This window comes from Oncorhynchus keta, unplaced genomic scaffold (genome assembly GCF_023373465.1).
Source record: "Oncorhynchus keta strain PuntledgeMale-10-30-2019 unplaced genomic scaffold, Oket_V2 Un_scaffold_2376_pilon_pilon, whole genome shotgun sequence".
NCBI lineage: Eukaryota > Metazoa > Chordata > Actinopteri > Salmoniformes > Salmonidae > Oncorhynchus > Oncorhynchus keta.
Window position 1 is genome coordinate 440150 of NW_026290876.1, and position 14851 is coordinate 455000.

A 14851-nucleotide genomic window follows, 5' to 3' on the forward strand; every position below is an offset into this window, starting at 1 on the left:
GATGAAATAAAATAAAACAACTGTATTTCCACAGGATCTGGACATCTGGCAACAGCAGATAAAAAAACATCTGGCAGGACAGCAGAGATCTGATACTAAATATTTAATCAAAGCTCTTTCTCTCTCTCCATTGCTCTCTCTCTCTCTCTCTCTCTCTCTCTCTCTCTCTCTCTCCCCCTCCCTCCCTCTCTCTCTCTCTCTCTCTCTCTCTCTAGAGAGACTCCTCTCTCCTCTCTCTTCTCTCTCAGACTCTCTGCCTCTCCCTACTCAGCACTCTCTGCCATTTTTTTTTTTTATTTTTTTATTTCACCTGATTTAACCAGGTAGGAGAGAGAACAAGTTCTCATTTGCAAGAGACCTGGCCAAGATAAAGTAGCAGTGTGAACAGACAACACAGAGTTACATGGAGTAAACAATTAGCAAGTCAATAACACAGTAGAAAAAATGGGCAGTGTATACAAGTGTGCAAAAGGCATGAGGAGGTAGGAGAATAATACAATTTTGCAGATTAACACTGGAGTGATAAATGATCAGATGGGCATGTACAGGTAGAGATATTGTGTGCAAAAGAGCAGAAAAGTAAATAAATAAAAACAGTATAAAAACAGTATGGGAATGAGGTAGGTGAAAAAGTGAGCTATTTACCTATAGACTATGTACAGCTGCAGCGAGGTTAGCTGCTCGGATAGCTGATGTTTGAAGTTGGTGAGGGAGATAAAAGTCTCAACTCAGCGATTTTTGCAATTCGTTCCAGTCACAGGCAGCAGAGTACTGGAACTGAAAGGCGGCCAAATGAGGTGTTGGCTTTAGGGATGATCAGTGAGATACACCTGCTGGAGCGCGTGCTCTGGATGGGTGTTGCCATCGTGACCAGTGAACTGAGATAAGGCGGAGCTTTACCTGCATGGACTTGTAAATGACCTGGAGCCAGTGGGTCCAGCAGAATATGTAGTGAGGGCCAGCCGACTAGAGCATACTGCAGTGGTGGGTGGTAAGGTGCTTTGTGACCAGGATGGCACTGTGTCCTGCATCCAGTTTGCTGGGAGTGTCCATTTTGTAAATGACATCCATCGAGGACGTAGGATAGTCAGTTTTACTGGTTGGCAGCAGTGAAGGAGGCTTTGTTGCGGAATAGACTAGTGACCTGATTCCATTTTTGATTGGAGATGTTTGTGTGAGTCTGGACGGAGAGTTTGCAGTCTAGCCAGACACCAGGTACTTATAGATGTCCACATATTCAAGGTTGGAACCATCCAGGGTGGTGATCCTGTCGGGCATGCGGGTGCAGGCAGCTCGGTTGAAAAGCATGCATTTGGTTTTACTCGCGTTTAAGAGCAGTTGGAGGCCACGGAAGGAGTGCTGTATGGCATTGAAGCTCGTTTGGAGGTTTGTAGAGTGTCCAATGACGGGCTATATAGAATGGTGTCGTCTGCGTAGAGGTGTCCTGAATCGCCATCACAAGAGCAACATCATTGATATATACAGAGACCAGGCGAGCATTGAACCCTGTGGCCCCCCAGGGGTGCCAGAGTCCATCACGCTGCTCTGATTTGACACACTGAACTCTGTCTGCAAAGTGTCCTGTGAACCAGGCAAGGCAGTCATTGAAAAACCGAGGCTGTTGAGTCTGCTGACAAGAATTTGGTGATTGACAGAGAGATAGACTAGTGTCGGCTGCACAGTACTGTCTTTTATCGATGGCGGTTATGATATCATTTAGTACCTTGAGTGTGGCTGAGGTGCACCCGTGACCGGCTCGAAACCAGATTGCACAGCGGAGAAGGTACGGTGGGATTCGAGATGGTCAGTGACCTGTTTGTTGACTTGGCTTTGAAAACCTTAGATAGGTCTATAGCAGTTTGGGCCTTGGTGTCTGGCTTTGAAGAGGGGATGACTGCGGCAGCTTTCCAATCCTTGGGGATCTCAGACGATATGAAAGAGAGGTTGAACAGGCTGGTAATAGGGGTTTCAATGGCGGCAGATAGTTTCAGAAATAGCGGGTCCAGATTTACAAGCCCAGCTGATTTGACCAGGTTTTGCAGCTCTTTCAGAACATCTGCTATCTGATTTAGTGGAAACCTGGAGAGGCTTGGGTGAGGAAACGGGGGGGCGGAGCTGTTGGCCGAGGTTGGAGTAGCCAGGCGGAAGGCATGGCCAGCCGTTGAGAAGTGCTTATTGAAGTTTTCGATAATCATGGATTTATCGGTGGAGACCGTGTTTCCTAGAACATGCAGTGGGCAGCTGGGAGGAGGTGCTCTTGTTCTCCATGGAACAGTGTCCCAGAACTTTTTGATGAGTTGAGCTACAGGATGTTTGCCTAGAAGCTGGCCTTAGCTTTCCTGACTGACTGTTGTATTGGTTGTTCCAGAACAGTTGCATTCACGGGGCTGTTCTGCTATTGCAGTTCTGAACAGGATGTTTTAGTGCTGGTCGAGGGCAGTCAGGTTCTCAGAACCAAGGGCTCTGTATCTGTTCTATGGTTCTGCAGAACACATGCTTATCAAAATGGTGAAGTTCTTTTTTAAAGAATGACCAGGCATCCTCAACTGACGGGATTAGTCTGTCCTTATAACGGGCCAGGTCGATTAGAAAGGCCTGCTCACAGAAGTGTTTTAGGGAGCGTTTGACATTGAGTCTGGTCTTATAAGGTTCTCGGATACAGGCGATTGAGGCAGTGATCTGAGATCCTGGTTGAAGACAGCAGAATTTGGAGGGCCAGTTGGTAGTTGGTCATTGAAAACAGAAAGAGTCCAGCAGGTAGGAAGAGGAGCAACGACGTACATCAAGACCAGGGGGTGTCCTGTCCAGGGGGTGTCCTGTCCAGGGGGTGTCCTGTCCATCACGCTGCTCTGGTTCAGACCAGGCTAACTGACTAGTGTCCTGTCCAGGGGGTGTCCTGTCCATCACGCTGCTCTGGTTCAGACCAGGCTAACTGACTAGTGTCCTGTCCAGGGGGTGTCCTGTACATCACGCTGCTCTGGTTCAGACCAGGCTAACTGACTAGTGTCCTGTCCAGGGGGTGTCCTGTACATCAAGCTGCCCTGGCTCAGACAAGACAACAGGAGATAGACTAGTGTCCTGCTACAGAAACACGAGATAGACTCCTGCTCTATGTGACATTCTGGCTCAGACAAGTCTTACTGCTACAGAAACAGGAGAGAGACTCCTGCTCTATGTGACGTTCTGGCTCAGACAAGGCATACTTACTCTCTGACTTGGTGTTGGCTGTAGAGGCGTCTGCGTCCGTGTCGTTGTAGTCGACAGGGAATGTTTCTTCAGTAGGCTCGGCAGTACTACCTGTAGGATTTACAAAGACTAGACCTGTTACCAACACCTCAGACCAAGTAACTGTAGTGAGAAAGTAGAGTCTATTCAACCGCTGTGCTGGGTTTAATAAAGGTCCAGTTGAAGACCATGTCTAAAGTAAAGGAAATCACCATGCAGCCAGTTCCCAGAACATTCGTTAGGTTGAGGCAAATGTTCTCAAAACACAAAAAACTGATGATGATACAATGTTTATATAATATATTCACCTAATGTTGCAAGGATGTTCTCAGAACACATTTAGTCTGTTCTTATAAGGTTCTCAGAACACATTTAGTCTCATCTTATAAGGTTCTCAGAACACATTTAGTCTGTTCTTATAAGGTTCTCAGAACACATTTAGTCTGATCTTATAAGGTTCTCAGAACACATTTAGTCTGATCTTATAAGGTTCTCAGAACACATTTAGTCTGTTCTTATAAGGTTCTCAGAACACATTTAGTCTGTTCTTATAAGGTTCCCAGAACACATTTAGTCTGTTCTTATAAGGTTCTCAGAACACATTTAGTCTGATCTTATAAGGTTCTCAGAACACATTTAGTCTGTTCTTATAAGGTTCTCAGAACACATTTAGTCTGTTCTTATAAGGTTCTCAGAACACATTTAGTCTGATCTTATTAGGTTCTCAGAACACATTTAGTCTGTTCTTATAAAGGTTCTCAGAACACATTTAGTCTGTTCTTATAAGGTTCTCAGAACACATTTAGTCTGTTCTTATAAGGTTCTCAGAACACATTTAGTCTGTTCTTATAAGGTTCTCAGAACACATTTAGTCTGTTCTTATAAGGTCCTCAGAACACATTTAGTCTGTTCTTATAAGGTTCTCAGAACATATTTAGTCTGTTCTTATAAGGTTCTCAGAACACATTTAGTCTGTTCTTATAAGGTCCTCAGAACACATTTAGTCTGTTCTTATAAGGTTCTCAGAACATATTTAGTCTGTTCTTATAAGGTTCTCAGAACACATTTAGTCTGTTCTTATAAGGTTCTCAGAACACATTTAGTCTGTTCTTATAAGGTTCTCAGAACACATTTAGTCTGTTCTTATAAGGTTCTCAGAACACATTTAGTCTGTTCTTATAAGGTTCTCAGAACACATTTAGTCTGATCTTATTAGGTTCTCAGAACACATTTAGTCTGTTCTTATAAAGGTTCTCAGAACACATTTAGTCTGTTCTTATAAGGTTCTCAGAACACATTTAGTCTGTTCTTATAAGGTTCTCAGAACACATTTAGTCTGTTCTTATAAGGTTCTCAGAACACATTTAGTCTGTTCTTATAAGGTTCTCAGAACATATTTAGTCTGTTCTTATAAGGTTCTCAGAACACATTTAGTCTGTTCTTATAAGGTTCTCAGAACACATTTAGTCTGTTCTTATAAGGTTCTCAGAACACATTTAGTCTGTTCTTATAAGGTTCTCAGAACACATTTAGTCTGTTCTTTAAAGGTTCTCAGAACACATTTAGTCTGTTCTTATAAAGGTTCTCAGAACACATTTAGTTTGTTCTTATAAGGTTCTCAGAATGTTTCATTACATTGTGTTTACAGTTTGTAAGGAACATTGTGGGGACATCACAGAAGATGAACTGTCCAGTTGTGTGGATGATTATACAATCTTTATTTTAGGGGGCAACAAACATTCACCTGATGTTACAAGAACGTTCCCAGAACACATGTAGATATTCCTAAAACAGTTATTGGCAGCTTCATTAAATAGTACCCGGAAAACATTGGTCTCAACGTCACCAGTGAAGAGGTGACTCTGGGATGCTGGCCTTCTAGGCAGATTTACAAAGAAAAAGCCATATCTCAGACTGGCCAATAAAAATAAAATATTAAGTTGGGCAAAAGAACACAGACAATGGAAAGAGGAACTCTGCCTAGAAAGCCAGCTTCCCAGAGTCGCCTTTTCACTGTTGACGTTGAGACTGGTGTTTTGTGGGTACTATTTAATGAAGCTGCCAGTTGAGGACTTGTGAGGCGTCTGTTTCTCAAACTAGACACTCTAATGTACTTGTCCTCTTGCCTAGGCAGTTTGAGCAGTTCTGTGAAGGTAGTACACAACATTGTACGAGATCTTCAGTTTCTTGGCAATTTCTCGCATGGAATAGCCTTAATTTCTCAGAACAAGAATAGACTAACGAGTTTCAGGAGAAATGTATTTATTTCTGGCCATTTTGAGCCTGTAATCGAACCCACAAATGCTGATGCTCCAGATACTCAACTAGTCTAAAGGCCAGTTTTATTGCTTCTTCATTCAGTGCAACAGTTTTCAGCTGTGCTAACATACAATGGGGAGAACAAGTATTTGTTACACTGCTGATTGTGCAGGTTTTCCTACTTACAAAGCATGTGTTTTGAGTATTTGATACATCAGAAAAGCAGAACTTAATATTTGGTACAGAAACCTTTGTTTGCAATTACAGAGATCATACGTTTCCTGTAGTTCTTGACCAGGTTTGCACACACTGCAGCAGGGATTTTGGCCCACTCCTCCATACAGACCTTCTCCAGATCCTTCAGGTTTCGGGGCTGTCGCTGGGCAATACGGACTTTCAGCTCCCACCAAAGATTTTCTATTGGGTTCAGGTCTGAAGACTGGCTAGGCCACTCCAGGACCTTGAGATGCTTCTTACGGCTCCACTCCTTAGTTGCCCTGGCTGTCTGTTTCGGGTCGTTGTCATGCTGGAAGACCCACCCATGACCCATCTTCAATGCTCTTACTGAGGGAAGGAGGTTGTTGGCCAAGATCTCGCAATACATGGCCCCATCCATCCTCCCCTCAATACGGTGCAGTCGTCCTGTCCCCTTTGCAGAAAAGCATCCCCAAAGAATGATATTTCCACCTCCATGCTTCACGGTTGGGATGGTGTTCTTGGGGTTGTACTCATCCTTCTTCCTCCTCCAAACACGGCGAGTGGAGTTTAGACCAAAAAGCTCTATTTTTGTCTCATCAGACCACATGACCTTCTCCTCCTCTGGATCATCAAGATGGTCATTGGCAAACTTCAGACGGGCCTGGACATGCGCTGGCTTGAGCAGGGGGACCTTGCGTGCGCTGCAGGATTTTAATCCATGACGACTTAGTGTGTTACTAATGGTTTTCTTTGAGACTGTGGTCCCAGCTCTCTTCAGGTCATTGACCAGGTCCTGCCGTGTAGTTCTGGGCTGATCCCTCACCTTCCTCATGATTATTGATGCCCCACGAGGTGAGATCTTGCATGGAGCCCCAGACCGAGGGTGATTGACCGTCATCTTGAACTTATTCCATTTTCTAATAATTGCGCCAACAGTTGTTGCCTTCTCACCAAGCTGCTTGCCTATTGTCCAGTAGCCCATCCCAGCCTTGTGCAGGTCTACAATTGTATCCCTGATGTCCTTACACAGCCCTCTGGTCTTGGCCATTGTGGAGAGGTTGGAGTCTGTTTGATTGAGTGTGTGGACAGGTGTATTTTATACAGGTAACGAGTTCAAACAGGTGCACTTATTACAGGTAATGAGTGGAGAACAGGAGGGCTGTGAGAGCCGGAATTCTTACTGGTTGGTAGGTGATCAAATACTTATGTCATGCAATAAAATGCAAATTAATTACTTAAAAATCATACAATGTGATTTTCTGGATTTTTGTTTTAGATTCCGTCTCTCACAGTTGAAGTGTACCTATGATAAAAATTAGACCTCTACATGCTTTGTAAGTAGGAAAACGTGCAAAATCGAGAGTGTATCAAATACTTGTCTCCCCACTGTAATTGCAAAAGGGTTTTCTAATGATGAATTATCCTTTTAAAATGATAAACTTGGATTAGCTAACACAACGTGCCATTGGAACACAGGAGTGATGGTTGCTGATAATGGGCCTCTGTACTCCTATGTAGATATTCCATAATAAAATCTGCCTTTTCCAGCTACAACAGTCATTTACAACATGAACAATGTCTACATTGTATTTCTGATCAAATTGATGTTATTTTAATGGACAAAAACAAGGACATGTCTAACTGACTCCAAACTTTTGAATCTGTGAGTTGTATTGAGTTCAGAGAGGCCTCACATATCTGCGAGTTGCGATTTACAGATACAGTGGGGCAAAAAAGTATTTAGTCAGCCACCAATTGTGCAAGTTCTCCCACTTAAAAAGATGAGAGAGGCCTGTAAATTTCATCATAGGTACAACTTCAACTATGACAGACGAAATGAGAAGAAAAAATCCAGAAAATCACATTGTAGGATTTTTAATGAATTTATTTGCAAATTATGTTGGAAAATAAGTATTTGGTCACCTTCAAACAAGCAAGATTACCAACTACTCTTCCTGGGGTCATGAAACATGACATAATACATAGAACATTTGGACTGAAATACATTTAAAATGTCACACATAGTCTACGTATCAGTGTCCACAACGATGGAGCAGCAGACCAGAGGCAATGTTGAGAGGAGGATACCTTCATTCATTAACAGGTCAAAAGGAGATGGAATCTATTACTTGGTCATTGGTGATATTTCCATGTTGGGATAGTTGTCCACTTAATTGTTATCAGTAGTTCCTCTACAATGTAAACAAACATCTGGTGCTTGGTGGAATGTCAAGTGATGCAGCAGACAGCTGCCTTTGGATTGGGACACAGCCAAATTCACCTGGATAGCCCTCCTTGGCAAGGGGGGAGCCACTGGGCAGCAGTACGCAATGTACCCTGGACTGGACCGGCAGAAAAATAGGAGAAAATGTGTTAAATTACAAATGTCTCCAGGTATGAATATCGCAAAAAAATATGATCACTAACTAGGTTTCCATCCAATTGGCGACAGATTTTCATGTGAATATTAAAGAATGTGCATGAAGAAAATATGATCACTAACTAGGTTTCCATCCAATTGGCAACAGATTTTCATGTGAATATTAAAGAATGTGCATGAAGAAAATATTACTTGTTGCAGATACAAATCAGCGGCATACTACATGTACTTTTTAGCTGAAACCCTAGACTCACTCCAATTCACATTCCACCCAAAACAGATCCACAGATTACGCAATATCAATCACACTTTCCCACCTTGGACAAAAGGAACACCTTTGTGAGAATGCTGTTCATTGACTACAGCTCAGCGTTCAACACCATAGTGCCCTCAAAGCTCACCAATAAGCTAAGGACCCTGGGACTAAACACCTCCCTCTGCAACTGGATCCTGGACTTCCTGACGGGCCGCCCCCTGGTGGCGAGGGTAGGGAACAACACATCTGCCACGCTGATCCTCAACACTGGAGCTCCCCAGGGATGTGTTCTCAGTCCCCTCCTGTACTCCCTGCAGTCCCCTCCTGTACTCCCTGTTCACCCACGACTGCATGGCCAAGCACAACTCCAACACCATCATTAAGTTTGCTGACAACACAACGGTGGTAGGCCTGATCACCGGTGACGATGAGTTAGCATATAGGGAGGAGGTCCGAGACCTGGCCAGGTGGTGCCAGGACAACACACTCCTCCATGGCCTGCATACTCACCAGACGTGTCACCCATTGAGCATGTTTGGGATGCTCTGGATCGACGTGTACGACAGCGTGTTCCAGTTCCCACCAAATATCCAGCAACTTCACACAGTGAGTGGGACGACATTCCACAATCAACAGCCTGTTAAACTCTACATGAAGGAGATGTGTCGTGTTGCATGAGGCAAATGGTGGTCAGATCAAAGATCAAATCAAATGATTTGAAATAATATTTTTTTTAGTATTCTAATGTTATGTTATTAAGACCTTCATAAAGACAACTAATGATTTTTCTTCCGATATCATATGTGAAATGTTTTTATTTGACTGTTAGAATTGGCAGGAAGTGTACAACATTGGCTTTAGGCCTACGTTTTTCACGAGGCCTCTGTACAATTATACAAAACATATCCTTGAACAGATCTAAACAAACAAACTATTGTTGTTATATTTTAAATGGATATATTTCCACTAAATATTCTTCATTTATGCACTATTTATCAAGCATTGGTGATTATGTTTGAACACCTTGTGGGTTGATATGCATCTGATGCGTATACTAAAGGAGACACCTTGTAATGTTCTCAACGTTCTTTAACAAGTTACAGGCTGAAAGGCCAGGAGGTTCTAGTGTTAAACAACTTAGACCAGCTGTTCTGTCAACAATATTACAACATCAAAGGACTGTTTTGTGCACCCTGATACATGACAGCACAACCAGACAGTTGTACTGTTCTGGGAACCTCTCTCTTGTCATATTCCAGCAAAACCAGACAGTTGTACTGTTCTGGGAACCTCTCTCTTGTCATATTCCAGCACAACCGCACAGTTGTACTGTTCTGGGAACCTCTCTCTTGTCATATTCCAGCACAACCACACAGTTGTACTGTTCTGGGAACCTCTCTCTTGTCATATTCCAGCACAACCACACAGTTGTACTGTTCTGGGAACCTATCTCTTGTCATATTCCAGCAAAACCAGACAGTTGTACTGTTCTGGGAACCTCTCTCTTGTCATATTCCAGCACAACCACACAGTTGTACTGTTCTGGGAACCTATCTCTTGTCATATTCCAGCACAACCACACAGTTGTACTGTTCTGGGAACCTCTCTCTTGTCATATTCCCACGATGTTCCCACATCCGAAATACATGTTTTAGGAACTTTTAAAGAACATCACTGTTCTAAGAACGTTCTTGTAACATCATGTGAATGTTTTTTTCGCCCTAAAATAAAGATTGTATAATCATCCACACAACTGGACAGTTCATCTTCTGTGATGTCCCCACAATGTTCCCTACAAACTGTAAACACAATGTAATGAAACATTCTGAGAACCTTATAAGAACAGACTAAATGTGTTCTGAGAACCTTATAAGAACAGACTAAATGTGTTCTGAGAACCTTTATAAGAACAGACTAAATGTGTTCTGAGAACCTTTATAAGAACAGACTAAATGTGTTCTGAGAACCTTTATAGAACAGACTAAATATGTTCTGAGAACCTTTAAAGAACAGACTAAATATGTTCTGAGAACCTTATAAGAACAGACTAAATGTGTTCTGAGAACCTTATAAGAACAGACTAAATGTGTTCTGAGAACCTTATAAGAACAGACTAAATGTGTTCTGAGAACCTTATAAGAACAGACTAAATGTGTTCTGAGAACCTTATAAGAACAGACTAAATGTGTTCTGAGAACCTTATAAGAACAGACTAAATGTGTTCTGAGAACCTTTATAGAACAGACTAAATGTGTTCTGAGAACCTTTATAGAACAGACTAAATGTGTTCTGAGAACCTATAAAGAACAGACTAAATGTGTTCTGAGAACCTATAAAGAAAAGACTAAATGTGTTCTGAGAACCTTTATAGAACAGACTAAATGTGTTCTGAGAACCTTTATCGAACAGACTAAATGTGTTCTGAGGACCTTATAAGAACAGACTAAATATGTTCTGAGAACCTTATAAGAACAGACTAAATGTGTTCTGAGAACCTTATAAGAACAGACTAAATGTGTTCTGAGAACCTTATAAGAACAGACTAAATGTGTTCTGAGAACCTTTATAGAACAGACTAAATGTGTTCTGAGAACCTTTATAGAACAGACTAAATGTGTTCTGAGAACCTATAAAGAACAGACTAAATGTGTTCTGAGAACCTATAAAGAAAAGACTAAATGTGTTCTGAGAACCTTTATAGAACAGACTAAATGTGTTCTGAGAACCTTTATAGAACAGACTAAATGTGTTCTGAGGACCTATAAAGAACAGACTAAATGTGTTCTGAGAACCTTTATAGAACAGACTAAATGTGTTCTGAGAACCTTTATAGAACAGACTAAATGTGTTCTGAGAACCTATAAAGAACAGACTAAATGTGTTCTGAGGACCTTATAAGAACAGACTAAATGTGTTCTGAGAACCTTTATAAGAACAGACTAAATATGTTCTGAGAACCTTTATAAGAACAGACTAAATGTGTTCTGAGAACCTTTATAGAACAGACTAAATGTGTTCTGAGGACCTTATAAGAACAGACTAAATATGTTCTGAGAACCTTATAAGAACAGACTAAATGTGTTCTGAGAACCTTTATAAGAACAGACTAAATGTGTTCTGAGAACCTTTATAGAACAGACTAAATGTGTTCTGAGAACCTATAAAGAACAGACTAAATGTGTTCTGAGGACCTTATAAGAACAGACTAAATGTGTTCTGGGAATGTTCTTGCAACATTAGGTGAATGTTTTATATAAACATTGTATCATCTTCAGCACGACTGGACAGTTTTTATGTTATAAGAACATTTTCTGCAACCTAACGAATGTTCTGGGAACTATCATAGAAACATTTTAGGTGAATATTAGGAAAACATTCCAAGGATATTTAATTTAAAACATGAATAAAAACATTTTTATATATATATATATATATATATATATATATATATATATATATATATATATATATATATGTGTGATCAAACACATTATTTTAATGTTTTTTGGGATGTTATAATTTTACTGTTAGATAAAACCCAAACTAGCGCTTAATGGGAATCTTGTTCTTGTTCAATGTTCTGGGAATGTTCCAGGTTTGCTGGGTCCTGCTCAAAGTAGTGCACTATATCGGGAAATAGAGTTCCATAGGGCTCTGGTCTAAAGTAATGGACAATATAGGGCATATGGTTCCATTTGGGACACAAGGGTATTCTCACCAATCCATGGACAAGCCTGCAGTAGGGGGCTCCACTCACTCCACTGGCTGTCTGGGTTGATGTCGTCCTGGGCTCTCACCTGCAGCTGGTGGGCGTGGCCTGCTAGGGCATCAGTTATCAGCAGGGGGCTGGACTTAGACTCCACCTGGAGGGGGAAGAGAAGGAGTGGAGAGAGCAGAGAGGGATAGAGATATAGGGGGAGGGGGTGAGAGAGATATAGGGGGAAGGGTGAGATAGATATATAGGGGGAGGAGGCGAGAGAGATATAGGGGGAAGGGTGAGATAGAGATATAGGGGAGGGGTGAGATAGAGATATAGGGGAGGGGTGAGAGAGATATAGGGGAGGGGGTAAGATAGAGATATAGGGGAGGGGGTAAGATAGAGATATAGGGGAGGGGGTAAGATAGAGATATAGGGGAGGGGTGACATAGAGATATAGGGAGATGGGTGAGATAGAGATATAGGGGGAGGGGTGAGAGAGATATAGGGGGATGGGGTGAGATAGAGATAGAGGGGGAGGGGGTGAGATACAGATATATGGGGAGGGGGTGAGATACAGATATAGGGGGAGGAGTGAGATAGAGATATAGGGGGGGGGGTGAGATAAAGACATAAGGGGAGGAGGTGAAATAGAGATATAGGGGTGAGATAGAGATATAGGGGGAGGGGGTGAGATAGAGATATAGGGGAGGGGGTGAGATAGAGATATAGGGGAGGGGTGAGATAGAGATATAGGGGGAGGGTGAGATAGAGATATAGGGGAGGGGTGAGAAAGAGATATAGGGGAGGGGGTGAGATAGAGATATAGGGGGAGTGGTGAGATAGAGATATAGGGGAGGGGTGAGAGAGATATAGGGGAGGGGTGAGAGAGATATAGGGGGAGGGGTGAGATAGAGATATAAGGGAAGAAGTGAGATAGAGATTTAAAAAAATATATATATATTTAGAGATATAGGGGGAGGGGTGAGATAGAGATATAGGGGGAGGGGTGAGATAGAGATATAAGGGGAGGGATAGGGAGAAAGAGGGGAGAGAGAGATATAGAGGGGGTGAGAGAGATATAGGGGGAGGGGGTGAGATAGAGATATAGGGGAGGGGGTGAGATAGAGATATAAGGGAAGAAATGAGATAGAGATATAGGGGGAGGGGTGAGATAGAGATATAGGGGGAGGGGGTGAGATAGAGATATAGGGGGAGGGGTGAGATAGAGATATAGGGGGAGGGGTGAGATAGAGATATAGGGGGATGGGGTGAGATACAGATATAGGGGGAGGGGTGAGATACAGATATAGGGGGATGGGGTGAGATAGAGATATACAGGGAGGGGTGAGATAGAGATATAGGGGGAGGGGTGAGATAGAGATATAGGGGAGGGGGTGAGATAGAGATATAGGGGAGGAGGTGAGATAGAGGTATAGGGTGAGGGGGTGAGAAATAGATATAAGGGGAGGGATAGGGAGAAAGAGGGGAGAGAGAGATAGAGGGAGGGGGTGAGATAGAGATATAAGGGGAGGGATAGGGAGAAAGAGGGGAGAGAGAGATAGAGGGGGTGAGATACAGATATAGGGGGAGGGGTGAGAGAGAAATGGGGGGAGGGGTGAGAGAGATATAGGGGGAGGGGTGAGATAGAGATATAGGGGGAGGAGGTGAGATAGAGGTATAGGGTGAGGGAGTAAGATATAGATATAAGGGGAGGGATAGGGAGAAAGAGGGGACAGAGAGAGAGATAGAGGGAGGGGTGAGATAGAGATATAAGGGGAGGGGGTGAGATAGGTGATATAAGGGGAGGGATAGGGAGAAAGAGGGGGGAGAGAGAGATAGAGGGGGTGAGATACAGATATAGGGGAGGGGTGAGATAGAAATATAGGGGAGGGGTGAGATAGAGATATAGGGGGAGGGGTGAGATAAAGATATAAGGGAAGAAGTGAGATAGAGATATAGGGAGGGGGTGAGATACAGATATAGGGGGAGGGGTGAGAGAGAAATAGGGTGAGGGGTGAGATAGAGATATAGGGGGAGGAGGTGAGATTGAGATATAAGGGGAGGGGGTGAGATAGATATATAGGGGGAGGGGTGAGATAGAGATATAGGGGAGGGGGTGAGATAGGTGATATAAGGGGAGGGATAGGGAGAGGGACAGGAGAGATTGAGATATAGGAGAAGGGATAGGGAGAAGGAGGGGAGAGAAAGATAAAGGGGAGGGGAGAGAAATCATTTTTTTATTACACCTTTATTTAACCAGGTAGGCCAGTTGAGAACACCTTTATTTAACCAGGTAGGCTAGTTGAGAACACCTTTATTTAACCAGATAGGCAAGTTGAGAACACCTTTATTTAACCAGGTAGGCCAGTTGAGAACACCTTTATTTAACCAGGTAGGCTTGTTGAGAACACCTTTATTTAACCAGGTAGGCTTGTTGAGAACACCTTTATTTAACCAGGTAGGCTAGTTGAGAACACCTTTATTTAACCAGATAGGCAAGTTGAGAACACCTTTATTTAACCAGGTAGGCCAGTTGAGAACACCTTTATTTAACCAGGTAGGCTTGTTGAGAACACCTTTATTTAACCAGGTAGGCCAGTTGAGAACACCTTTATTTAACCAGGTAGGCTAGTTGAGAACTGCGACCTGGCCAAGATAAAGCAAAGCAGTTCGACACATACAACAACACAGAGTTACACATGGAGTAAACAAACATACAGTCAATAATACAATAGAACACAAGAAAACAAAAGGTCTATATACAGTGTGTGCAAATGAGGTAGGATAGGAGAGGTAAGGCAATCAATAGGCCATGGTGGTGATGTAATAACAA

General features: G+C 42.6%; 1 protein-coding gene across 1 annotated transcript in view; it reads right to left on the bottom strand.

Annotated features, from left to right (window-relative positions):
* il11ra (interleukin 11 receptor, alpha) overlaps window positions 1-14851 on the bottom strand; it is a 34703-nt gene that overhangs the window by 10835 nt on the left and 9017 nt on the right. The window contains exons 6-7 of the mRNA XM_052515355.1: window positions 12037-12181; window positions 3208-3297 (exon numbers count right to left, since the gene is read on the bottom strand). Of these exons, the coding sequence (XP_052371315.1) occupies window positions 3208-3297; window positions 12037-12181 (235 nt within the window). The remainder of the gene's footprint in view (window positions 1-3207; window positions 3298-12036; window positions 12182-14851) is intronic.